This window comes from Lytechinus pictus, chromosome 3 (assembly GCF_037042905.1).
Source record: "Lytechinus pictus isolate F3 Inbred chromosome 3, Lp3.0, whole genome shotgun sequence".
Lineage (NCBI taxonomy): Eukaryota > Metazoa > Echinodermata > Echinoidea > Temnopleuroida > Toxopneustidae > Lytechinus > Lytechinus pictus.
This window is the reverse complement of record NC_087247.1, coordinates 50,568,243-50,596,241: the sequence shown is the minus strand read 5'-3', so window position 1 is coordinate 50,596,241 and position 27,999 is coordinate 50,568,243. Positions and strand designations below refer to the sequence as shown.

Here is a 27,999-nt window from a genome sequence, read left to right as displayed (position 1 = left end):
TAAAAAATGAGACTTCGATGTTTATCACTAAATACCGACATACAAACAACTTGGAGATATAGGGATAGTTTTTTTTTGTTCTGGGGTGAAGCCCCTCCCCCGGTTCCGCGGCCCCTGGCATGTCTTCTAGGCTATTATCGATCGTAATACTGGTTTTTTTATGTGGCGTATTCATATTTTGATGATTACCAATATTATTTACTCAGAGTATGAAATTTAGGGATAATTTAATTGGAATGAAACAAGGATTTTATACACGTCACCTCAAATAGATGTGTAATTAGGCCTATATGTGATAACTTATGAGCCTTATGATACATATATTTTATGTTAGGCCCATACGCATTATCTGCATGCCTATCTGATTCATATCTATAAATCTAAATAAAATAAAGAATTTAAATGAATAAATAAGAAAAAATCTCCCACTAATGGGCCTATATAGGCCTTTTGAAATCGGTCAGTAGTTTCCTGATTGATTTGAATAGATGAAACTTTGTCATGTTTCTGGAGATTTCCTTTTTTTAATTGTGTTTTGTTTGAAAACGGAACAGGATTTAAGGGAATCCCCCAAAAAATATTATCGGAGTTCAGGGTTCAAGGTTTATGCACATCAACATTTCACATTTTCAAAAAATAAAAAATTCAATACAAACAATAATATTATACAATACAAGTTTTCATAGATAAGCAAAGCTTGTTGGATGAAGACTCCAAAGAATATGCAGTGAGACTGTGAGAGTCCCATAAAATATCAATACGACAAGAAAAAGTAAAGAGTAAACAAAAAAGTGGGATACACGAATACATACTTGATAAATAATGAGTCAAGACAGTGTAAAAGCAACACATTTGAATTAGAACCTGAAGAAGGATGCAAATAATTATTTCTAATAAAAAAAATAAATAATGGAAATCAATGGTCAATGGCATCAGGGGACGATGAGCGGAAGGAACGACAAGGGGGGGGGGGGGCACTCAAGTTGGATGAGTGGCGAAAATGATTACTTTGAATGGCGAATGTGCTAAAAGAGCTTTATAGCGTTTTATTTATAAGAATGTAAATTCATCAATATTGATATCTTAAGTTAATTAACTGATTAAGTTAACTTAACTATATCAAGCATGTTATTCTATTATATATATTGTTCTTTAAACATTTTTGTTCATGCTGACTCTTTTATCCGCTTCCGATTTTATGTAAGCACCCTCATTATAGCACTGGTTAGGGTCATGGTCTTTATTGACAACAGTAATTTATTTGACCCAGTGGGTGCTCAATCTATACTCTGTTAATGTTGTATTACATTAATTGTTCCAATTTCATATACTTTTAATTTCCGAAATAAATAAATAAATAATAATATACTCATAAAATTCATGAATGGATTATAATCATATTCATATTATTAGACAATTGAAATCAGTTAAAAGTTTGTCGGGAAAGTTTTTTTGAAAATATGTTTTTTATAAAAAATACGGAATAAAGTTTGGAGGATTAAAAAAAATGATATATAGGCGTAGATCAGTAACAAAAAGTTTGAGGCCCTAAAAATAATTGCACTTGGCGAAAGAAACATTTTATACAGTGTATAGTACTATAAAACTTGTAAACAATACATTTAATCACAACACAATTACACACTTTCTCACTGAGAAGTGCAAGAAAAAAGGGTAGAAAAAAGAGTTAGACAGTATCAGGCCTTATAAACTACATGTATGAATGCGCGGGCTAAGTGAGCGGAGTTAGGGCAGTGGTGAGCGACGAATGGGACAGGCGCAAGGGGTGCCGAAAACGGCGAATTACGCAGCGGTGCTTTAAAGACATATAATTATTATCCTATGAAACAATTTTCCAGGATTTTCTCTTTCAGTTGACATATAGAAGTAAGGGTATCATAGCTAATTGAATGAAACATAAAGGAAAATACGTAAACTGAGCGACGATTGGGCAGCGTACGGTAATTAGTTGTTGTTGTTGTTGAATATGATGGCGCTCTTCAATCTCTCCAGATTATATACGCGCCAGTCACTTTCGTAAGTAGGACGTCGTCGGCAAAGGAGATCCATATAAACCATTGGTGACGATTATATGACATATTAATATAGATTAGTCACCCATCCACCTATTATATTAGTAGGTCCTACAAGATTAAACATCTTCGAGGAATAATACTTCAATACAAATAGAGAAATTAAATATCGCGCGTGCTAAATGATTGTTCGTGAAAAAGGGCACACCAGCTATAACCAATCGACTACTAGTTATATATTTATAGAATTTCTTAAAATATTCGTCAAATAACAATTCAAATGTGATATCACATACAATTACACGTCCTTCTTATTCTTTTGTCTTGTCTTTTCTTAGTTTCTTATTAATACAATTTTTAAATCCTTCTTGTGTTTGAAAGAAAAAAAAAAAAAAGGGGGGGGGGGAAAAGGGGGGGGAAAAAAAAAAGGGAAAAAAAAAAAAAAAAAAAAAAAAAAAAAGGACACACACCTAACTGTAAAAACGGTTAGTGGCATATATAAAACATAGTAGTTCCCGTGTATAATCGGGATTAATTAACAATTGTTTAAGATTCGGGTCATTCATCTTAAGTTTATTAAACATAATGCGTCTCTCCTTTACATATTTTGAACAAAATAAAACATAATGTTCAATAGTCTCAAATTCTTTGCACACCTCACAGAGGCCGGAAGAGTGCTGTTTAATTTGAAACATATAATAGTTTAATTTGCACTTACCTACTGTGATTTGATGAAGGAGGCATTCCTCTTTCCGAGAAAAACCTTTTCTATATGCCTGCTTAAAAACATTATCATGAATAGCATATAAAAATCTACCATTTCTAGACGCATTCCAATCTGCTTGCCAGACACTTTTATAAAATGTCATGCGTGAGCATGTGAGTTCATTTATAGTGTTTGGTAAAACGATGTCTACAAAATTTTTCGCGGCTCCTTTCTTGGCAGCTTTATCGACGATCTCATTGCCGTTAACATCACAATGTGAGGGAATCCATTCAAAATTAATACAGATATCATTCATACTGAGTTTATGAATTTTAAATAAAATTTCATTAACAATGGTGCATTTTATGAAATATGAATCAATCACATTCAGCGCTGACAAAGAGTCGCAAAAAATTACAACTGAACATGGTTTATCAAAGGATTCTAACCACTCAAGTGCCATTAAAATGGCCAGGAGTTCCGCTCTCATGATACTTACATTGGATAACCTGAAATACTTTTTTATTTTATATTGAGGAACATAAAATGCTGCCCCCGTTCTAAAATTTTCCTGTTTGGATCCATCAGTATATATATGTAAATAACCATTCCACACAATTCCAATTCTTTCTAGAACGATAGCTTTCATCTCGGCCGTTAGCATATCCTTTTTTCTAATTATACGATGAGCACAAAACGACACAGGAGGGCGGGACAAACGCCATTCCGGGATTCTTGTTAATAAGTTGTCTTGCTTCTCTACAAGTACCTCATCAACAGGCTCGAAGTTTGAAAGGTCTTTCCCCTTCCTTCCATTCGTGTCTGTTCGTATGTTCAATGAAAATTTCTCTACTTGGATGGCATAAAGTGCTAAACAACAAATAATATCTAAATTTATCATTAAACAGTTTTCTCCGAAGATACAACGGTAATTCACCAGTCAAAACTTGTAGAGACTCTAATGATACATTGTATATCGTTCCTGTAATGATTTTCAAAGCTCTATATTGTATAGAGTCAAGCTTTTTCTTATGAGATGTACAGACAGAATCATACATTTCACTTCCATAGTCTAAAACAGATAAAATAAGACCTTTGTATATCATCATCAACATTTCATACCTATTCCCCCAGGACGTACCCGAAACGCAACGTAATAAATTTAATCTTTTCTTACATTTATCAATAATCGCATTAATGTGGCTAGACCAAGTTAGTTTTGAGTCTAACCACATACCAAGAAATTTGAACTGCTCACAATGAGGCAAAACATGCCCATTTATTTTCAAAGTAATATCTTTCTTTTGTTTATTGGTAAAAACTAAAACTACAGACTTTGTGTGAGAAATATTTAATTTCCATCTCCAGCACCAGATTTCGATTTCATGGAGGGCTTCTTGCAGCTTTTGGCGAACCAGATCTAAGTTTGAGCTAGTAAACCAAATCGCGATATCATCTGCATAACATGATAGCTTTACTCCACTTTCTTTAATCTTTAAGTCATTTAACATCAATGTAAAAATGACAGGACTTAATGAGCTCCCTTGCGGGATTCCGTGCTCTAATACATACTTGTCTGACATACTATTGTTAACTTTCACGTTACAATATCTATTTCTTAAGAAAGCTCTAATAAAGAAAAATAATTTTCCACTAATATCTAACATTGACAATTTTTTCAAGAGACCTCCTTTCCATAACGAATCATACGCCTTTTCCAGGTCTAGAAAAACTGCCACGGTATATTTTTTCTCCTTCAATGCTAAATGAACATCTGTTTCAATCCTGACTAAATGATCTTTGACGCTACGATATTTGCGGAATCCTGATTGAAGTGGGTTTAACTTCTTCTTATTATCTAAAAACCAATTCAGACGGTTTTTAATCATTTTCTCCATGACTTTAAACAGGGTTGATAATAAAGAAATAGGTCTATAGGACGGCACTAAACTAGGATTCTTTCCAGGTTTCAAAATAGGTATTTGAACAACTTCATACCACTGACAAGGGAAATGTGAAGTTTTCCATATGTCGTTGTACAGATCTAATATGACATCAAGCGCTATTTGGGGTAAGTTTTTTAACGTAATCGAATGAATATCATCCTTACCTGGCGCTGAGTTTTTCAAATCTTGTAAAACATTCTTCATTTCATTCATGTTAAAATCGTCATTAATGCAGTCATCATTCGACATTTCTTTACATAAATTATCTTCATTTTCAGCATCATCATGATCATTATTATAAAAAGATCTGTCAATAGACTTGAAAAAACGGGCGACCGCATTAGCCTTATCTTTAGATTCACTAATGATATTGCCGTCAACGATTAAATTGTGGAAAATATGAGTGTTCATTGCGCTATCTCTCATTCCTTTTACTTGTTTCCATACTTTTCCGATATCTGTAAATCTATTCATTTTACCGCAGTATTTAGACCAATAGTCATATCGTGCTCGCCGTTGCACCTTCTGAGCAAATGCTTTCTTTTTCAAGTATAGTTGAACATCATTTTTATCATAATATCTTCGTAATCTGTTTTTAATATGATTTCTCTCCGCCACCGCTTTTTTACATGCTTCGTTCCACCAGGGAGTTATTTTACCTCTGTTTTCTCCTCCTATTCGCACTCGACGAATACACCTCTTCGAAGCATTCAAGATTACCTTAACTATCATATCATATCGTCCTTGAATATCCAAATTACATGCCGAGTAATGTCTCTTGTAATTTAGATTAAGTAATTCATTTGTAATTGCTTTTCTATACTCTTCCCAGTTTACGTTTCTAAAACTCCATCTAAAACCTATAGTTGCGTTTTCTTTAATATTTACGTTATTTGTCTGTATTAATTTGATCACGATTGCATTGTGGTCGCTGCCAAAGTTATTGGTCAATACTTGCCACTCCATACTACAAGCTAGTTCCTTGGAGACTATAGATAAATCCAACATGGAATAAGAACCAAAGTGCGGGTCTAGTCTTGTTGGTGATCCGTCATTGAGTAATGCGAGAAGTTCTACAAGATATCTTTGAACGCAAGATGGCGCTCCATTCACAGTCTTGCAGGGGGTGAAACTCCGCTTCTGCATCCGGTCAGAATTGAAGAAAATTTTGGAGGGTCAAAAGATCGTATCTCTGTGCAGTCTTGGAATATTAATAAGGGACGTTTTATCGATATCATGTTTTATCCCGGGGGGATACGAGTGGAAACCATGCGCGACCAAAAAAACACGTAAAAAGGATGTCTTTTTCAAGATAGGGCACGTTACGTACGTAACGTGATTTAGGGTCAAATTTGCGAGGGTGTAAAAAATTAAGACTAAAATGTTTTATGAAGGAAGTAGGCCTACTTTTGCCCCAAGTCCAAGAGTCAACACTACGTGGTTAGACTACGATTTGGGCGAGATGTGGGAGGTGGGGCTGTACTATATAAACCCAATGATGTGGGTGAAGGTAGGCCGACGACCAACGTCCGTGACATAGCAATAAAAATATTGCTGTACTTGTTTAGGGGGTCAATTCAGGGAACTTGCCAAGAGTATCGTTTTGTTTCCAATACTTGTTAAAGGGATGGTCCGGGCTGAAAATATGAATATCTTAATACATAGAGTAGAATTCACTGAGCAAAATGCTGAAAATTTCATCAAAATCGGATAACAAATAATAAAGTTATTGAAGTTTAAAGTTAAACAATATATTTTATGAAAACAGTCGTCATGAATATTCATTAGGTGGACTGATTATGTACGTATGTTAAGGTCTTAAAGTGTTAACTACTGCTATAGCGTAACTCGCTCCCTAGCTTATTGAAAATGTGTCCAGTGTGTGCGCGCACTGCCTCTGTGTTTGCCTCTGTGTTGTTTGGGATCGGATGCACGCATAGGATCCTCTACATGCACAAGCACACGATTGCCTCCTACATGTATGATTTGCTCTTAATGAAAAATATGCTGCACTTTTTTACCAAGTTACTATATGTCCTAAATTTCTTTTTATTTGTATTTTTAGAATGGACTTCAAACCAAAAAGGATGAAAAACTTAACCAGAAGCATATAGAGTGGTTTGTGCGTGAATATTTTACAAATTAGAATAACATGGATTGAAAAAGTAAAGGCTGGGGCAATGCTTAACATATTTTCATTTGGAGGGGGGGGGGAGGCAAACACATAAGGGAACTTATATTCATCAGGTTATTATATGTCTTGAATTTCTTTTATTTTTATTTTTAGAATGGACTACAAACGAAAAAAAGGAGAAAAAACTTAACCAGAAGCCTATAGAGTGTTTCTACAATTTCCATAGTTCTCACCATAAAAACATTGTTTGGCATCTTATGCATGGGTTTTTACGTTTTGTTTACAAAGGTTTTAAGAGCAATACTATTATATATTTTTTATTTCAACCGACAATCATGACAATGTTGACTATGTGAGCATTTTCATTGATGCTTACTTCTACGCAAGACACATTGCTGCAGTAAAACAAAAAAGAAAATTGTGCCTCTCGAAAGTAGATCCGCCACTGCTGTCCCTTTCAAAAATATTTTCAACTTCATTAAATTTCATGGGTGATCATCTGTATGTCAATCATGGCGTATTCGGAAGGGGTGTCTCCATCAACCCGTGTTTTTATTATAGAAAAAATATTCCAGTTCATTCCATCACATTATTTCAAATATTACTAACAGGAAAAGTAGGTATGCACATGAAATACAATCGCCGAATAATCACCATGATTTTAAATTCGTTGACGCGTAACATATAAAAATTGAAATAAAAGATTTGAATCTGAAATTGAGCGAGAAAAGCTCTATTATCAGCCTCAACTTTCATGGGGTGCACGCCTTTCCCCTGTGTACTGCACTTGTACTAATTGGTACCTAGTGCACATATAAAAAAAAGAAATGACTCATTGAACCATTTCCCTTCTCAAGCTCTTTCTCTTTCTTATTTCCCCCCCCCCCCCAGTTTTAGAACTTTTGAGAATAGAGCCAGAGTCTCTTTTTTGTCACATTTTAGAGAAAAAAAAAATCACTGAATATTAATTCATAACTCGTCAGTGTCAAAAGTGCATATTCGTCACATCTTTTCAATTCCACGATACTTTTACTGTGCTGGTGCTCACACACATTATTCATTATTTACATATATTACCCTAGCCCCTTGTCTATGGCCAAATACACGGTAAGCCCCTGGTTACCTAGCCCGAGAGCAGCCAAGACTGGCAAGAGCAGGCGCGGATCCAGGATTTCGTAGGGAGGGGGCCCAAATTCGACCTGATTTTGGCGCCCCTGTGTACTTTTCGGGAAAATGGCGGCCCCTCCCTCCCCCAGGCAATCATAAGTGCCTTAAATGCATGTTAAATTATCTAATTTCATAGGCACATGAAGAAGAGGCAATTGAATAATGGTTTTATAATGATGTGTTCATGAATAAATGCAATACCACTTTAAAAAAAGAATCAATGCGAGCGCGAAGCGCGAGCGATTTCTATTTTAAACATTTAATGCTTTCAATCTCGTTTAAGATCTCATCAGAGTAGGCCCTGCAAGAATTATGTGAGCGGGAGCCAGGCACGGATCCAGGATTTCTTAGGGGCCCCTAATTTCAATTTTTTTCCTCTCGTCCTTCCCCCTGTTCCTCTTCCTTTTTTTCATTCCCCCTTTCTCGCTCTTTTTTTCTCTTCTCTCTTCCCTCTTCCTCTCTCTCTCTCTCTTTTCTCCTTTTCTTTTTTTTTTCTCCCCCCTTCCCTCCCTTCCCCCTCTTCCTCTTTTTTCTCCCCCTCCCCCTCCCCCCTCCCATTTCTTTTCTTCCTTCCCCCTCTTCCTCTTTTTTTCTCTTTCTTTCCCCTCTTCTCCTTTTTTCTTCTTTTCTTTCCCCTCTTCTTTTTTCTTCTTTTCTTTCCCCTCTCTTTTTTTCTCTTTCCTCCCTCTTCCTCTCTCTCCTTTTTCTCCTTTTCTTCCCCCTCTCCCTTCCCTTTTCTTCTCTTCCTCTATCTCCTTTTCTTTCCTCTTTTTCCCTCTCTCTCTTTCCCCTCTCTCTCTTTTTTTTAATCCTTTTCCTTTCCCTCTCTTTTTCCTTCTCTTTCTTTCCCCCTTTTCTCTCCCTTTTCCTTCCCTTCCTTTCCCCTCTTCCCTTTTTCTTCTTTTCTTCCCCCTTTCCTCTCTCTTTTTTCTCCTCTTCTTCCTTCCCCTTCTTCCTCTCTCTTTTCCCTTCTCTCTCTCTCTTTTCTTCTTTCCTCCTTTTTCCTCTCTCTTTTTTCTCCTTTTCCTTTAATTCCCCCTCTCCCCTCTCTCCTTTCCTCTTTTCTTCCCCCTTTTCCTCTCTCTTTTTCCTTCCCTTCTTCCCCCTCTTCCTTTCTTCTTTTTCTTCTTTTCTTTCCCCTCTTTTTTCTCTTTCTTTCCCTCTCTTCTTTTTTTTTGGCCGAAGGGGGGGGGGGCAAGGCCCCCTCGGCCCCCCATGGTCCGCGCCTGGGCAAGAGTATTCAAGGCAATTACATACGAATATCGAATGAAATGCGTTAGACCGTAGATTGTATAAATTCACGCGCCGAATTATATTACATAAACTGAAATTGTATTATTCTTTCTGTATTAATACTCACGTGTTTTATGAAATATTGATGGTACCGTCTTGGTACTGTGTACAACTGAACTGAAGTGATTTTCTCGCACAAACTCGGCATTCAGTGCGCGCGCGTACATTATAATTGCAATGGAACACTTTATCGCGAACTTACCCGGCGAGTTACACGTTAAGCTCGAGTCGCTTTTAAGACCTTAACATATGTCACATCCCCACTTTCCGTTTTCTTATTCCATAAAATCGTAATTTTGTCATTATTTCATACTTGTGTGATTAATTTGTCTCTCTTATAATGAAAAAAGTTGCATCAATAAATATCTAATGCACTAAATCAGTTGTCAATCCGATTTTTCTTGTTCTTGGATGAAAAAAATTGAATAAACCTAATTTCATATAATAAAATACAAAAGAACAAGTGGGGATGTGACATCATCAGCCCACCTAATGAATATTCATGATGACTGTTTTCACAAAATATTGCTAAACTTAAAAATTCAATAACTTTGTTATTTTTTATCCGATTTTGATGAAATTTTCGGCATTTTGCTCAAAGAATTCTACTCTATTTATCAAGCTATAAATACTTTCAGCCCGGACCATCCCTTTAAGGGTATGGTTTCACACGCTATAAGGGGTGCATTTTCAGAAAATGGAAAATAAGTGTTTAGGGTGCTTTTCGAGACCCCATGGTCGCGCATGGTATCCACTCGTCAATGGAAGTGCCCCCCCCCCCCCGGGTGTTTTGAATTTAGACCTAGAATCTGGCCATTCTAAATACATTTTCTATCATGAAAATGAATAATACGAGCTGGAAGCGCGAACTTAAAACATTTTGATATTCCGCTCTGAAGGAGGGTCAATAAAAATTCAAGCTCTAATTCAAGCACTGTGTAGGAAAATTGTGGACATGGATCATTATCATCATAACAATATGCATTGGGACACATAAAGACAAATGAAAACAAATGCATTGAGTCAACTTTAGGGTAATTTTACTCATACTAATCCCAGGTCTGTATATATATAGGTTAAAATTTTATAACTCACATGGGCTCTCATGAGGTAGTTGTTCGATCTGTGCCGGGATCTGTGTAGACTGTAGACCGCGGCAGATCTGTATATATATATATGGAATTGGATATGAACAAATTACTCGAATACAAAAAGAATTACTCCAGTGGCTTCCTGTGTCAAGAAGAATTGTACACAAGATCCTGACACGATATAGGCCTAGTATGCTGGGCACTAGCGTACCTACGGGGGGGGGGGGACGAGCCACAACCCATGCGAAGGACGTATCCCTGCCCCCCTGACGAGCTTGAAATACCTTTTTTTGCCCCCCCCCCCCCTGACGAGCTTGAAGACCTTTTTTTTTTTTTTTTTGCTTGTCAAATTTTTTGGCGGACGGTTTTGCCCCCCCCCTGTGGAAAATCCTAGGTACGCCACTGATGCTGGGCAAACCCTTCACTCGAGCTAAGGGTCTGAATGTGCGGCCTACTCATGCCTTGTGTACTGAAGGCTCTCTCCAGCAAGTTTTGTATGTGCTAGTCTTTGCGTGAGGCACACTTGTTGATCAAAGTTCCAATCAGGGTCTGTGCCTGCTGACTAATATAGTCCTACTGTTCAAACTTAAAGGTTCTCCACTATGATGCAGTACCTGCTTAGTCCTATCAAGGACTTTCTTGTCATGAAGCAGATATATTATAATTATCTATAAATATCTACCACCCTAGTGATTCCGCGTAGCTGAACCAAGCATTACGGAGAATTGGTATTTTAGCCATGTTGCCCGGGCCCAGTTGTATAGGCCTACTTCCAAGCAATATTAGAGCAGTGTAAAGACGTTCCAATCAAGTGAAAACATTATTCTCACTTGCAAAATTATATTTACCCCCCAAAACTTGGCAATGTACGAAGATACCATCTCGTTTAAGTCATTACCCCCATCTGTTGGTATTTTTTGTTATCTTACTGTAATCCTTCTGTTCTGTACCCTTTGTTACCCTTTATTTACTTTGTTGTTATTACGATTTTATTTGTATGGTTTTGTTCTATTTTGCTTGTTTCAATACATTATAGGCCTGATGAAGGCCCTATACTGGCCGAAAGCTAGCATTAAATTAGATACCTTGAAAGCTACGTCTATAGCGTCAATGCGGCCTGGATAATTTTCGGCCTATATACATAGAACATGACGCGCTGCAACACACGTTGTGCAAAAGTCCCCTTCCTTTATATATATATATATATATATATATATATATATATATATATATATGATTATATATTTTATGATTATGTCAGGGGATTATGTCCCATATTGTACGAGTATATGGAGCACCTTTCGATAAATGATATAGGCCTATCGTTATATTTGTTGCACAGCCTGATCACGGAGCTATAGCTCCATGTATTTCAGAGCTGCAATATATGAACTGCAGAAAACGCGAAAGAGAACAAGAAAATGCAATGAGGAAAAATCATAATCTTTAAAAACGAAGTGTTAGGTCTATGCTCCGGAAATTAAGCTTTTGAAGATTAAAAATACCACAATTGAAAGACTTGGGTCGCTTCGCTCCCTGGTACAATTTCTGTTTTTTAACCATATTATGTCAGGAGATTTTCCAGAATTACGTTTACAGTTTATACTATTTTATATTTATTTTTGTTATCTTTATTCATTTAAATCAACTAGTTCTTGAAGAAAATACAAAGCCAATATGTGATTGTATTGATTATAGGTAAAAAAAAAAATCATTTGGAAGTAAAGTTTGAGAGGCTTCATTCCAAACAGGGTTGAAGAAGGCTTACAGATGTACGGGCCTGAACTATGTGAGGGGGGGGGTGGGTGTGCTCGTGTGTGTGTTTGTGTGTGTACATTTCAATTGTGGGGAAGAATTAGACGATTAGATGATAGGGCCTATCATTGGCGTAAATCCGTGACGTCATATTATTCATGCGGGGGAGGAGATGAAACAATAGATCACCCCCCCCGAACAATAGATTCGCCGTTTGGATTTAGCCAGTCGAGCCTAGGGGGGGGGGTAACTTTTTGTTGCTTTGTTGAAGGTTTAGTGAATAAGTTCACATTAAGCCTCAACTTCAAAATGACCCTTTTGAGGACAAGAAGTGAGTCATTTTTGCGAAACTACATACCTCCAAGACCTACTGATCTCTATGATTTACCCTATTCTGTTTTTAATCCCAGACATTATGATTTTGTACATAATAATACTTAAATCAATCACTCATTAAAAGTAGCAATCCACAATCCAACTAAATACTTGTTCCCCCCCCCCCCTCTCTCTCCCTCCCCCTCTCTCCCTCTCTACCCCCATCCTATCTCTCTCCCTCTCTCTCTATCTCTCGTTATTCTTGATGAAAATGACTGTCCCATTGTTTCCAAACTTTCGTGTTTCTTGATTCTTACTCATTTCTAACCAAGGCTCACAGACACCGGATTTCTAATGGTCAATAACTTATCGCAACGTAACGTCTATTTCCTATCATGTGAAATCTGGAAACGGATAACGACAACGACAAACCTAATTTCATACAGTGAAATACAAAAGAACAAGTTGGGACATAACATCATCAGCCCACCTAATGAATATTCATGAAGACATGATAAGAACTGTTTTTGACTGGGGGTGCTGATGTAAATTTGAAAAAAAAAGATCACTACAAAATGCATGACATTTTGGTCCCGAGAAATTTGAAAAGCAAAAAAAAAAAGGGGGGGGGGCTTAAAATCAAAGGCTTCACTAGAATGACACACAAAATGAAGTTCATTTGGATTACATTTCTCCATTTTTCACACCTCCCAGAAATCCAGGGGATGCTGTCTATGGAGAATACATGCAGCACCCCAGGAAAATCTTGGGGTTTCTTTAGCACCCCTAGCACCCCGCGGCCATGACAGATAATAGATAGATAGCTCAGATATAGTTAGTTAGTTAATTAGAGATAGATAGATAGATATATTGATAGATAGATAGATAGATAGATAGATAGATAGATAGATAGATAGATAGATAGATAGATAGATAGATAGATAGATAGATAGATAGATAGATAGATAGATAGATAGATAGATAGATAGATAGATATATATATAGATAGATAGATAGATAGATAGATAGATAGATAGATAGATAGATAGATAGATAGATAGATAGATATATTGATTGATTGATTGATAGATAGATAGATAGATAGATAGATAGATAGATAGATAGATAGATAGATAGATAGATAGATAGATAGATAGAAGTTTTTAACTGAATAAAACGACTAATCCTATAGACTCTTGCTGATAATAAAAAAACTTTCATGACTGTATAATTGGGCCTATACCTTCTATTTGATCCTACAATGTTTTACGCAAACTCATACAAAATATGAGTTATTTTTGTAATAATGATTATTCGCAATTTACGATATTCTTTTGTTGTAGTTCTACATTCGCGGATATGCACCGAAAATGAAACTATCACTTTTTTCTGATAGATTGTTTGAAAACTGAAAGAAAATACATGACAAGGAAATGAAGACAGGAAATGTTATTGAAGCAATAAGTCTGTGAACAGAAGTATGAAAAACGAAAGGCGATCAGAATGACAATGAGCTATTTCATTTTTTTAGAAGTGTGTTTCAATATTGCAGATTTTGATTCAATGTCAATGTAGACAAATATATAAAAGCATATCATTGAAAAATATTGGGAAATGATATGCTAGATTAGTGCTCAATAATATTGTTGGAACCATCATTTTCTTTTTGTGGGCCAATGTATAAAGAAAATGACTTAACTTTGCTGTGACTTTGGTTCTGTACATAATGTAGCTCGGCGTATAGTTTGGTGAGAATTTTTCTTTTGAAACTGTGCAAATTTCCGATTCAAACGATTCTTTGAAGTTACACTTTATTGAAGGGCCATAAATGATGTATGCGTTCCATAATCTATTCATAACCTTTCACATACAAAATAACATGACAACAAGTCGTGTACCTCGATCATGCATACGCAGTCCGTCGTATTATTTGTTTGATATCTAAGTAAATATGAATAAAATGGGTTGTTCCATTATTTTATTATGGGTAGATAGCAAAATGCTTCATAATAATTATATATGCCTATAATATATTATATGTATCTGACCAGCGTATAACACCATAGACGATGATATCAGAAGTCTTATCAATCTCTTCTTTCTTCTCCCTACATAGGCGGATCCAGGGGCGAAAGGGGGAGGGGGGGAAATAAAAAATAAACAAAATAAGAGTTTGAAGAAAAGTGAATGAAACAAGATGAAGAGAATAATTGGAAAATGAAAAAAAATCAGGTCCGAAATTTCGCTCGCACTTCACGCTCTCATTGCCTTGCGTGAGATGATAACCTGCTCAAGAGGATATTCAAACAATTAAGTAACTTAAAATATAGTGTTTTTCAAGTTAATATGAACAAAATGTTGTGCTCACTTTTCAAGTTTTTATTATTTGTTAGTTTTAGAGAGATATACCCATCTTGTTAAGGATAAAAAACAAATGCTGAATATCAAACGTACTCGCTCAAATTATTTGATGAGCGATCCGTATCCTCTTCATTAATTTCCACAAAAAGTCTGTGAAAAGTACCCCTTTTCAATTCATTAGTCCTATATGTATATCAAATATTTTTATCGCGTTGCATTCACACTAGCACTAATAATCTGTTTAGTTAGATACACATCATGTTGAGTTACAAAAGATGATTAGAACGTCCAGTTTGTTGTCTAAATCGCAAAAATAATTGATTTAAGTACGTGCTTAAGCTGTTCAGTTTTTCAGGTCGGAATATCAAATATTTTCTGCTCGCGCTTCGCATCAATAATTGTTTTATTTGATTACATCCTGTTCAAGATTATAAAAAGTGCTTACACTCTCCCAAAAAAAGATTGAGTAAAAATGTACTCAATATTGGGTAAAAAGGGGAACAAGCATGTTTGCTGCGTAATTTTTCCCCTCATATTGGGTAAAATGCAAGTTTAAAGGCTACATTTCAACCCAACATTGCGTAAAATGTACAAAGTATCTGGTATCACTTTACCCAGGAAGCATATAATCATATTCCAATTTTACCCAATATTGGGTAAGCTGTCGAACGTCCCGTACTTCCTTATAGCCTTTAGGTCCAAATCGCCAAAAAGAATTCAGCTCGCGATATGCGCTCGTTTACTTTATTCTTTCTTTAGTGCTGTATACCTGAGCAGGCTTTCGGAATATAAACAGTTTTACCCCCGCCCCCGCCCCATGACGAAAGCTGGATCCGCCATTGCCCTCACTCTCTGCTTCTTCATTGTCTCCCATATGTCTCCCATAAATAAATAAATCTTGAATCACGTGGTACATCCCGGATTCACGTGATAGTGGTTAGACATGTGACACAGAAGGAAAGAGAGAGAGTGTGTGTGAGAGACAAGACAGCTAGAGAGAGCGCGAAATGTTTTTATTTATATAAATAGACGTCACAAACACTACTGATCACTTTGCTTCTGCATACTCCTCCCCTATTCAGCTTCACACACGAGGTAAGTCAAAGCCTGATCGTCAACATGTATTTTGTACGTAGATATTAAAATACAATGCAATGAATGCATCAAAAATTATTCAGCCAAAATTCGAACGGGAGCATGGGTAAGTAGTGAATATAATATTTCTGTTCGAATATTACATTGTTGTTGTTGTAGAATTGCTTACCGGTTTATATTTTAACATCTTATTCTACGGGATTCCATCACTCCGAACCTTTTTTATACTGAACATTCAGAAACCTTTAATTTCTTTCTTTAGATTTACATTTGCCTTCATTCATTCGTCCATAACTTTATATCTATTATTTCAAAAAGCTTTATTTTGTCAATGTAATGTTGATTACAGCTAGATGTATAAATTTATATTGCTTATTCATTTACTTTGAAACCTTCTAAATAGGCCCTAAATGATTGTACTTTCCATTTAATTTCATCTTATTTGAATGGGATTGCTTTTCATGAGCAGTATATGTATAGTATAGTATAACAAAGTCGTTCCGGTGAAATTGTACTACATCATATTATGGTATAGGTCTATGCATAGCTCTGTATGATAATGCAAATGTACCTTACACTTCATAAGCCCTGCTTTCTCATGACTGTCTCCTTATCCTTTTTTAGATTATTGTAATCATCTTTTTAAAATTCTGATCATTAAATATCCAAAGTAAGGATGCTAAATGACTGAAATTGTTCTGAAAGAAAGATTATAAGAGGCTTAAATAAAATTGAAAGTGAAATCACTTACCACATATCGTTCTATAGTGTTATATGATGGAGGCCTATTATAATCATTTTTGCATTGTATATTTTCCAGGAAAAAAACTTACAAATTGTAATATCAAAGAACTCGCAAGCATAGTTAGAGATTGTGGGATGGAAAGATAGAACGGGAGGGGGGGGGGCTGATCGTTATTCGAGTGATTTTCAACAAAATGAAATAAGTGAATAGCATGTTTGCATGTTATTTTTCAAGGTTCAAAGTCCAGTCAGTCTCCGGAGTTGGAGGAGAACCGTCGATATACTATTTCCTAACAGGAACTGTTTGAGGGGAAATTTACTTCATTCGCTCTATATCCCATGTTGTAGGCTGTACCGTTCAGAGATATCAGATTTATACAACCACCCTCCTCTCACCACTTGTTATTTGACCTTAGAATCTAATCGTTCAGTGATGATGACAGCACAATGGTAGTTTACAAACACAAACCCACACTAGTAGTTCAATCACTTTCTGAATAGACATTTAAAACTTCAAATGTGTTGACAAAGTACTTTTCATCAATATCAATATTAAGAAACCAAGACCACTGATGAATATTTATTACAGTTTCAGGCACCCTATTTAAATTTGATCGGTATATACAATAGTACACACTTAAAATACTATCCACTGTGTTGGGTAATGTATGTTGGTCGTGTTGGTAACAATATATATTCTGGGCAATTATCATCCAATTGAGCAAATTTATTACCCAATTATTAGTTTTTATTACCCAATTTAGGCACATTTTAACCAATAGTTGTGTGGAGAGTGTGTTGCCCAGCAAAAAAGTTTGGCATTTTTTGCTCATATTTATTATAAGAGCGTATATATTATAGATAATAACGGTCTCTCTCTAAAAACAAATTGTTGCGACTGAAGAGATGTCAAAATTCGCCAACTTGTTGACAAATGGACATCACAAAAAAAAATCTTTAAAAAAATTATTTGCGACATCAGAGTGTATTTATTAAATATTTTGAACAGATATTCGACGCATATTCTTCTGAATGGGCTGATTATGAAGCATGTATGGTCACGCTGTCGTATAAAAAAATGTTTGCAAAGGCTGAATTACAAGTGCTAGCAACTTATTTTCGAAAAATTAGATTCGTACAGGAATTATGAGCGAGTATTAAAAAAAAATTGTGGAGGAGCATGACATTGTCCAGAATTTCTCTGCGAAAAGAAGAGCTGTTTGTGACAAGACGATCTATATAATTAAGAACTTTAAGTTTCTTGCAACCTTATACGAACCTGGCGAAAAACTATAGGCGGGGGCTGCAGTTATTGTCTTTGCTGTTAAGCTGAACGCAAGCGATACGTCTGATCTGGCAAAGACTACGCATTGTGGCTGCTCTCAGGGTGACTTGGTAGAAAAGTACCAATAAACGGGTGTCCATGGGTGAGTGGTATGGATCGTTTGGTTATATAAGGAAGACTAATTTTGTATGTGGTTGTTTTGTTAGATGTTATAATACTATGAATTTTAATTCGAAACTATATGAGATACACTTGAAATGATACCATAGCCTTCATAAAAAACCCTGCTTTTGGCATCAAGTTTATCAGTAAACAAAAACAATTTGTCATCACCATCGTCAGCATCACCATCATCATCACCATTATCATCACCATCGTCGTCATCATCATCACCACCACCACCACCAACAACAACAAAATCTTCATATTATTCGTAGTCAGTATACAGCTTCCAACATAGTTTGGAAGTAGGCCTATCACCTTTTGTTCATAGTTTATGTAATATATTTTTTTTTAATAAAGGGACATTTAATAATTTCCACTCTCCGCAGCCTTATATCAAAAGACCATGAAGTATCTCGTTATCTTGTTACTCTGTGCGGTTGGCGCCCTTGGTGCCAGAGTTCCATCACGTGACCTGGATGAAGTATGGAGTGAATGGAAGTCGAAGAATGGCAAGATGTACGGAGGCGTAGAAGAGGAAAATAACAGGCGAAAGATCTGGGAGGATAATCTTAGGATCATCGAGAAGCATAACATTTTGCACAGCTTGGGAGAAAAGACATACCGTCTTGGCATGAACGAGTTTGGCGACATGGTAAATAATATACATTTTGTTATCTGGGCGACGACCAAAGGATTTGACTGAAAACGCGGTCAAACGCGATCATCATACCTGATGAATGTATTCACAGGCATAACTTTTGTATTATCCATATAGGAATAAACAGTCCTAGATTTAGAGTAAAATACTGATTCAGTAACTAAACGACCTCCATCCATGAAATAAAAGAGAAAGAAGCTAATACACAGTTCACCAAATTTATAGCTAAATTAAATAAAACAAAATCAATTAGAGATAAACAAAGAAATGATATGAGTGTCATTTGGCACCAATACCACTTATTTCCCCAAAGTTGATAATAGTTCTATTTATGAATTTACAGAGGATTAATATAATCTACAAGATCCCAACTTTGCATTCAAATAAAAATTCTTAAAGTAAATGATCAAGCTATTAGAACGTATAATTCCTGATCTTTTAATTCAGACAAGTGCAGAATTTGTAGCGACGAGGACCATGAAGAGGTTATCAAATAGGCCATCTGTTCATGGATCTACCTTTCTCCCCTCGGAGTTCCTTAAGCTTCCTAAGTCTGTAGATTGGAGAACAAAGGGATACGTCACGCCAATTAAGGATCAGGTAAAGTACAACCTACTTGAACTTATATAAATGAATGCCATGTCGAATATTATCTATAAAATTCGTGCAGATATTAGATTTAAAAAAAATAATGTGATGAAAGGTTATCTACATGCTATCAATTGTGATCCTCAAACATGTCAAAGTAACCTGTAAACTAAACAAGTGGAACGCCTCTGGCAGTCTCGCCTGCATTACGCAATGCGATATAGCAGCAAGCAGTGCTTTCTTTGAAAATAGCTAATGAATATTATTCACAGAAGAAAACACTAATATGATAATAAAATATTATGCCCATTGACCCAAAATGACCTTTAACCAGGATCATGTGACCCAAGGCATGTGCAAAACAATCATTCATACTTGATTATCCTTATGTCGATGTTTCATGAGCTAGATCCATAAACTTCCTTAGTTATGATGCCAATTCAACACATACTCCCAACACGGCCAGAGTTCATTGACCTTTAAATGACCTTTGATCTTGGCCATGTTCCTGAAATGCATACAGGGTATTCAGGGATACACTGCTGCTCTTATGTCCAAGTTTCATGAACTAGATCCATAGATTTTTTAAGTTATGATGACAATTCCACAAATACCCCCAACATTACCAAAGTTTGTTGATCCTAAATGACCTTTGACCTAGGTCATGTAACCTGAAATTCGCACAGGATGTTCGAGGATACTTGATTGCTCTTATGTCCACGTTTCATGAACTAGATCCATAAAATGTCAAAGTTATGATGACAATTCCTCAAATAACCCTAACATGGCCAAAGTTCGTTGAACGTAAGTGACCTTTGACCTTAATCATGTGACCTGAAACTCAGGCAGGATCTTCAGTCATACACTATTACCCTTATGTCTACGTTTTATGAACTAGGTCCATATACTTTCGAAGTTATGACAACATTTCAAAACTTAACCTTGGTTAAGATTTCGATATTGATTCCCCCAATATGGTCTAAGTTCATTGACCCTAAATGACCTTTCACCTTGGTCATGTGACCCGAAACTCAGGCAGGATGTTCAGTGATACTTGATTACCCTTATGTCCAAGTTTCATGAACTAGGTCTATATAATTTCTAAGTTATGATGACATTTCAAAAACTTAACCTTGGTTAAGATTTCAATGTTGACGACGCCGTCGCCGTCGGAAAAGCGGCGCCTATAGTCTCGCTTTGCTATGCAGGCGAGACAAAAAGGCAGTTTCTGGTCAACCATTGTATACGGATTTTTGTTATTTCTCAAATTTACTTTAAATATCTTTAGAGAAGGTAGAAAAAATGTATAGTACATGTAAATTTCATAATTCATACATTCCTATTCTATGAAAACAAAAACATTTTGGTATTTTCCTTGTCTTGGTCCAAATATAAATGCGTTTTAAAAATCTAAATCGGCGTTAAAATGGATCACTGGTCGATATTGGACCTGATATCTTTCTCTTCAACCAAGGAATGAAGTATTTAAGCTACTGAATCCTCAATTGTATATTTTCAGAATAATATTTGTGACAATTTCGAAGAAAATTATTTAACATATTCAACTATAGACTGATAGACAAGACCCCTTTTCTCAGTTAGGATAATCATTTATTTTTTAATTTTCTGCAGGGTGCATGTGGATCCTGTTGGGCCTTCAGTACCGTGGGTGCCTTGGAAGGCCAACATTTCGCTCAGACTGGTAAACTGGTGAGCTTGAGCGAACAGAACCTGGTGGATTGCTCTGGTGCTGAAGGTAACGACGGTTGTGAAGGTGGTTGGCCAGCCTGGGCAGATGGATACATCAAGAGTAATGGAGGAATCGACACAGAAACTGGATATCCTTACGTAGGACAGGTGTGTTGCAACCCTGCCCCCTCCCCCCCCCCCCGAGCCCGTAACATAACAAAATTTCAAACAAAATTCCTAATCAATGATAAATCAGTATTAGCCGAAATGTGATGAAACGAACCTTTTATGACCGGGTAACCGGTACATTCAATTCCGCATTTCAATCTTGTCTCTATTTCGAACAGAATCAAAATGCGTTTCCTCGTGAATTTTATCTCGGTTTCATAAAAAAAAACACCACGAAGTAGTGAATCACATTGAGTTGTTTAAACACTTTTGATGTTAAATGTTAACTTATAATTTTTAATGTTTTGATATTAGGATGAAACTTGCCACTTCCGAACATCGGACATTGGTGCGACCATAACTGGTTTCTCTGAAATCGAGGCTGAAAGTGAGAAATCACTAGAGAAGGCTCTTGCCCAGGTCGGTCCAATCTCTGTATGTATTGATGCCAGCCAGCCATCCTTCCAGCTTTACGAGTCAGGTAAGAATAACAGGTGTAGTGTAACGTGGCGACGCCCATATACTTTAAGACCGAGGCGCCATTTTGGAGCTTTCAAAAACACACGGCGGAAAGAGGAATTCATCAGATTCGGATAGCAGGCATACCGCACGATGAGTCTCAAGGAATCTTCTATCATCTTTCTTCTCTTTCTGCCTTTTTCTTTTCAAACATTCTATTTAGACCAACCTGATAATTTTGATAATGAACTTCTGTTTGTTTCTCGATCGCGAATTCATTGTGTTCATAAGGGTTCCTGTGTGGAAGAGAGTGACACTATAATTCCCAGAACCACAACGCCAAGAGACGATATTGCATCCCCATAATAATTATTGAGAAAGGCCAAAATAGAGAATGCGTGGTTTAAATCAAATCCTTACATCTTTTCTGTGTTTTCCGAAAAAAAAATCAGGTGTGTACAACGAGCCTGACTGCTCCTCAACCTTATTGGACCACTGTGTTACAGCTGTGGGATATGATGTCACAGAGAACAACCAAGATTACTACATCGTGAAAAACAGGTATGGGCATACTTAGTGTTATGTTTTCCAATATTTAAATTAAGAAATCGCGCAGAATTCCCTTTCAAAACAAATATAGTTTCAAAAACATTTATAAAAAGAAGCACAGACTAGCTCTAAACTACATAATTCGTTTTCTTAGATTATTTAAATAATTCATATTTTTTCTTATTTCCTCCCATCTTTTTCTTTCTCATTCTCTTTATATCCGCTCACTCTCTTTCTCCCCCTCACCCCCCCCCCCTTCCCCTCTATCTCCCCCTCTCTCTCTCTCTCTCTCTCCCTCCCCCTCCAGCTGGGGAACGACATGGGGTCAAGAAGGATACATCTGGATGTCACGTAATCAAGATAACCAGTGCGGTATTGCTACAAACGCCACCTACCCATTGGTTTAAACATTAACTGCCTAAATATAAATATGCAAATGGTACCGTGTGTTTGGGGCCGGAGGGGGGTGAGAAAAAAATACTGAAAAAATGCGTATTCACACTATGCTACCATTTTCTTTATTCTCACTCCACTCTTAACACTTCCAGTGTCACTCTTCCATTCTCACTCTGTCTATCTCCTCCACTCTATTTCGATTGGCTTTCATTTCTTAATATGATATCAAACTATAGTGTCGTCCTCAATGTAGCTTTGCCACTGTGAAAGAAATATCATGACATCCATGATCAATTATCTTGATTTTGTTCTAGGTGGAACATAATGTTCAAAATTCTTAAAGGACAAGTCCACCCCAACAAAAACTTGATTTGAATAAAAAGATAAAAATTCAACGAGCATAACACTAAAAATTTCATCAAAATCGGATGTAAAATAAGAAAGTTATGACATTTTTAAGTTTCGCTTCATTTCACAAAACAGTTATATGCGCATCCCGGTCGGTATGCAAATGAGGGAACCGATGACATCACTCACTCACTATTTCTTTTGTATTTTATTAAATGAAATATTTTGATTTTCTCGTCATTGTCATGTGAAATGAAGTTTCATTCCTCCCTGAACACGTAGAATTCCATTATTTTAACATTTTGTGGTTCAGGCAATGAGGTCCTAATCGTCAAATTCGTAAAAATTGAAGTATTATTCAAACAATAAAAAACAAAAGAAATAGTGAGTGAGTGACATCATCGTCTCTCTAATTTGGATGTCACTGGCTCGTTCATATAACTATTTTGTTGAAAATAAGCGAAACTTTGAAATGTCATAACTTTCTTATTTTACATCCGATTTTGAATAAATTTTTAGCATTGTGCTTATCTGATTTTTCTCTATTGATTCAAATCAACATTTTTCTGAGGTGGACTTGACCTTTAAATGGTATCAATGTGTTTTTACGCAAAGGAAATTTTCCAGTACTTGATGATAATGAAACCATTTTTTCGATCATGGAACTATGTTTTTAGTAATTTATTTACAGAAAAGAGATTACGGTCCAACATGGAGAGGACCCAATATTACATTGTTTGGACTATGAGCCCCGTCCAAGATCAATATGTGATATGATTGTGTGTACATAAAAAAACCGATGAAAAGTATATTAATTTCATAATTTAAATAATCTCTCGCATTTAATAAAAGTACTATATCCTCTGATTATATTTTTGTACGCTGTTAGTTTTTCTGAAATTAAAGAATAATTTTGCATAAAACTTTCAAGTATTAATTTCTTTAAGAAGTTTTGAAACGAGAGACGAGGAGATTTAGGAAAAGTTGGTGATAAGGGAGTTTAGTATGGGTGTACGAGATGAGAGAGAGGGGGAAGGAAATCATGTATTATTGGAAAGTATGAGTGGTGTACGTATACAGTATGCAGATTTATAATTTAAATCGAGGGAAAAGTGCATAGAGAAAGTAGGAGAAAAGGAAAGAGAGAGCTAGACAAAGAAAGAGAGGGGGAGAGAGACACCGTTCTCACTATCTTCCTAAAACTATATAGGTTTTAAACGTTGAAACGTGTGATGAGAACGGTCGCAGCGATCTTCCAAACCGGTTCATAAAACCACTAGTCCGGGTTATAATTGAGCAAGGTGCCACAAGGAAAAGGAGACATTTTCATATAGTGCCTCTAGACCAGTTTTTTACGCTGAATATGAATATATGAGGTAACCAGGCTGTATCTTGAAAATTAACCCGTGAGGCCGCTTTTTTCAAAATGGCCGCCAAATTTTCAGAACATTTGAATTTTCGTACACAGATTTTGACATAGACATTCCATTGCCACAAAATTAGTGTCATATGAAAGACAAAATAAATTTCCCACAATTTGGTACTATTTATAGGGGATAAGTAGGTCGTTTGGCTGAGATTTTAAGTAGAAAACTGTATTTTTTGTCATTTTTTCCCAAAAATTGAAAATTTTGCAAATACATGATTTTACATAATTCTAAGAAAAATCGATCAATTACCTTGAAATGTTCCAGAAAACTTTATTGATATACTATTATCATTCCAACTCTGTATCATTCTTCTTCGCAAATTTAAAAAGGTATCAAACTTGAATACTTCAATTTCAGAAATGTCGCTTTTTGCATGCATTTCCATAGACTAATACGTATAACATGTATAATATGTATAATGTATAGTTAAAAATTAAATGCAATTATCTCCGCTCATTAATCACTTGGATAGTTAAGAGTATACTTTTCTCTATCAGCTACATAAAACAAAATGTTGGCACATCGAGGCCTAACACTCTCATGGGGTGGGGGTGTCGAAGCCCCCCCCCCCCCTTGGCTATATCATGTTGTTGTATATTGCCTATTTATTGGAAAATCACTATTTTTTAAGCAACCATTGAGGCAAAAGGCATTTCTGCTGTACAGTACAGCCACTTTAATTACTTTGAAACCACTTGGAGAGGAAAAGAGTAAGCTTTGTTCTACCAGCTACATCAAAAGAAGTGGCACGTACATCGAAGCCAACCCCTCTCGGGGGGGGGGGGCGCTGGGGAAGTCACCCCTCCCCCTTTTGCTTATTGCCAATTTATTTGGAAATTCACAATTTTGGACCCAACATTGAGGCAAAAAAGCGTTTGTGCCTTACAGTATTTTATTGATTTGAGAGAGTAGAGTTCGTTCTACCAGCTACATCAATAAGCGCTATCACATCGAACCCTAGCCCTCTCAGGGGCTGTCTAAGTCACCCCCTCCTCTATGTCATGTATATTGCCTATTTATTGGAAATTTCACCATTTTGGGTCACCCATTGAGACATAAGGGCGTTTCTATATGTAGCCAATTGTATTTTCTTGCAATTACTTAGAGAAAAAATCGTAGGCTTTGCTCTATCAGCTACATATTATTAAGAAGCGCTGGCACATCAAAACCTATCCCTCTCAGGGGCTGTCCAAGTCAACCCCTCCCCCTCTATATCATGTATATTGCCTATTTATTGGAAATTATACCATTTTGAATCACCCATTGAGGCAAAAGTGCGTTTTTACTATATAGTACAGCCAATTTCATTTTCTTGCAATGACTTGGAGAGGAAAGAGTAGGTTTTGCTGTATCAGCTACATATAAACAAGTGCTGGCAAAGAAAAGTCTACCCCTTCTGGGATGCTGTTGAAATCACCCTATCCCTTTTGCATTATAGCATATTTATTGAAAATTCACCATTTTGAATCCCCCATTTAGGCAAAAAGGCGTTTCTGATATATAGTTCTGCCACTTTTACTGCCTCACTTAGGGAGGAAAGAATAGGTTTTGCTTTATCAGCCACATATAAAGAAGTGCTGGCAAATAAAAGCCTACCCCCTCCGGGAGGCTGTTGAAAGTATCCCATCCATTTTGCTTTATTGCCTATTTATTGGAAAATTCACCATTTTAGAGCCCCCATTTAGGCAAAAAGGCGTTTCTTGGAGAAGAAAGAGTAGGCTTTCCCCTAACAGCTACAAATAAAAAAGTGGCTCTACTACTGGTATATACCAGAAACACGTTTTTTGCCTCAATGGGGGCTCCAAAATGGCGAGTTTTCCAATGAATTGGCAAAAATCGTAAAAAGTGGGGTAACATCTATAGTCCCCTGAAGTGGGTCAGGCTTCGATATGGCAACAATTCGTTATATATAGCTGAAAGAGGGGAACCTACTCTTTCCTCTCCAAGTGGTTTCAAGAAAATGAAATTGGGTGTTTTATACAGCAGAAGTGCATATCGCCTCAATGGGGGCTCAAAAATTGTGAATTTTCATATAATTAGGCAATAATACAAGAGGGATGGGGTGATTTGACAGCCGCCCACATGGGTAAGCTTCAATGTGCCAGCACTTCTTTATAGAGCAAAGCATATTCTTTTCTCCTTAATTGGTTTCAAGGCAATAAAAGTGGCAGAACTATATATCAGAGATGCCTTTTTACCTCAATGGGGGCTCAGAAATGGTGAATTTCCAATAAATAGGCAATAACGCAAAGGGGTGAGGGGGGTGATTTCGACAGCCCCCAGAAGGGGGAAGGCTTTTATTTGCCAGCACAAAATTATGTAGCTGATAGAGCAAAGCCTATTCTTTCCTCTCTAAGTGGTTTCAAGGCAATAAAAGTGACAGAACTATATATCAGAGACGCCTTTTTGCTTTAATGTGGGCTCCAAAATGGTGACTTTTCAACAAATAGCCAAATACCGAAAATTAGTGGGGTAACTTCTACAGCCGCCTGAAGGAGATAGGCTTCGATTTGCCAATACTTCTTGATATGTAGCTGATAGAGCAAAGCCTACTCTTTCTTCTCCAAGTCATTACAAGAAAATAAAATTGGCTGTACTATATAGTAGGAACGCCCTTTTGCCTCAGTGGGTGATCCAAAATGGTGAAATATCCAATAAATCGGCAATATACATGATATAGAGGGGGGGGGGGTGACTTAGACAGCCCTGAGAGGGCTAGGGTTCGATGTGCCAGCGCTTATTTATATGTAGATGGTAGAACAAACTCTACTCTTTCCTCTCTAAGTGGTTTCAAATCAATAAAATGGGGTGTACAACAAAGCACAAACGCTTTTTGGCCTCAATATTGGGTCAAAAATTGTGAATTTTCAAATAAATTGGCAATATTAAGCAAAAGCCCCCCCCCCCCCCCGAGAGGTGTATGCTTCGATGTGCCACTTCTTTGGATGTAGCTAGTAGAACAAAGCCTACTCTTTCCTCTCCAAGTGGTTTCAAAGCAATCAAAGTGGCTGTACTGTATATAGTAGAAATACCTGTTTTTGCTTCAATGGGTGCTCCAAAAAACAGTGATTTTTTCCAGCAATTAGGCAATATACAACAACATGATATGGGCAAGGGGAAGGGGGGTGACTTTGACATCCCCACCCCACGAGAGTGTCAGGCCTTGATGTGCCAACATTTTTTTATGTAGCTGATAGAGAAAAGCCTACTCTTAACTCTCCAAGTGGTTAAAAAGCTGAGATAATTGCATTTAATTTTTATTAAAGGGGAATGAAACCTTTGGAACAAGTATGCTTGTGTCGAAACAGAAAAATCAAAGAATAAGAACAAAGAAAGTTTGAGAAAATTCGGACAAATAATGAGTAAGTTATGAGTTTTTGAATATTGCAATCACTATATGCCATAGAGATCCGCCCATTGGCAATGCGACAAGGATGTGTGATGTCACATGTGAACAACTTTCCCTTTGATGGACTATAAAATACCCTCAAAATGTCTCTTCTTGCTTTTTCTTATGGTGATACAAACTCTTTATCCACGATGTATTCTTTAAACATCTGTATTACATATACCCTCCTATAGAAAGAACACATGATCTACTGATAGATGTGATAAAAGAGGCAG

General features: G+C 36.5%; 1 protein-coding gene across 2 annotated transcripts; it reads left to right on the top strand.

Moving 5' to 3' along the window:
• The first annotated feature begins 15,538 nt into the window (after positions 1-15,538).
• LOC129257074 (procathepsin L-like) lies at positions 15,539-23,868 on the top strand. Of its 2 annotated transcripts, none has more exons than XM_054895310.2 (7): positions 15,539-15,896; positions 18,477-18,742; positions 19,196-19,348; positions 20,969-21,193; positions 21,509-21,674; positions 22,105-22,213; positions 22,509-23,868. In XM_054895310.2, the coding sequence occupies exons 2-7, from the start codon at positions 18,494-18,496 to the stop codon at positions 22,606-22,608; spliced, it is 1,002 nt and encodes a 333-aa protein (XP_054751285.2). In that variant the 5' UTR covers positions 15,539-15,896; positions 18,477-18,493; the 3' UTR covers positions 22,609-23,868. The 2 variants fall into 2 exon arrangements, with proteins under 2 accessions (XP_054751285.2, XP_063953390.1); XM_064097320.1 differs by having other exon boundaries at positions 15,852-16,002.
• The last annotated feature ends 4,131 nt before the right edge of the window (positions 23,869-27,999 follow it).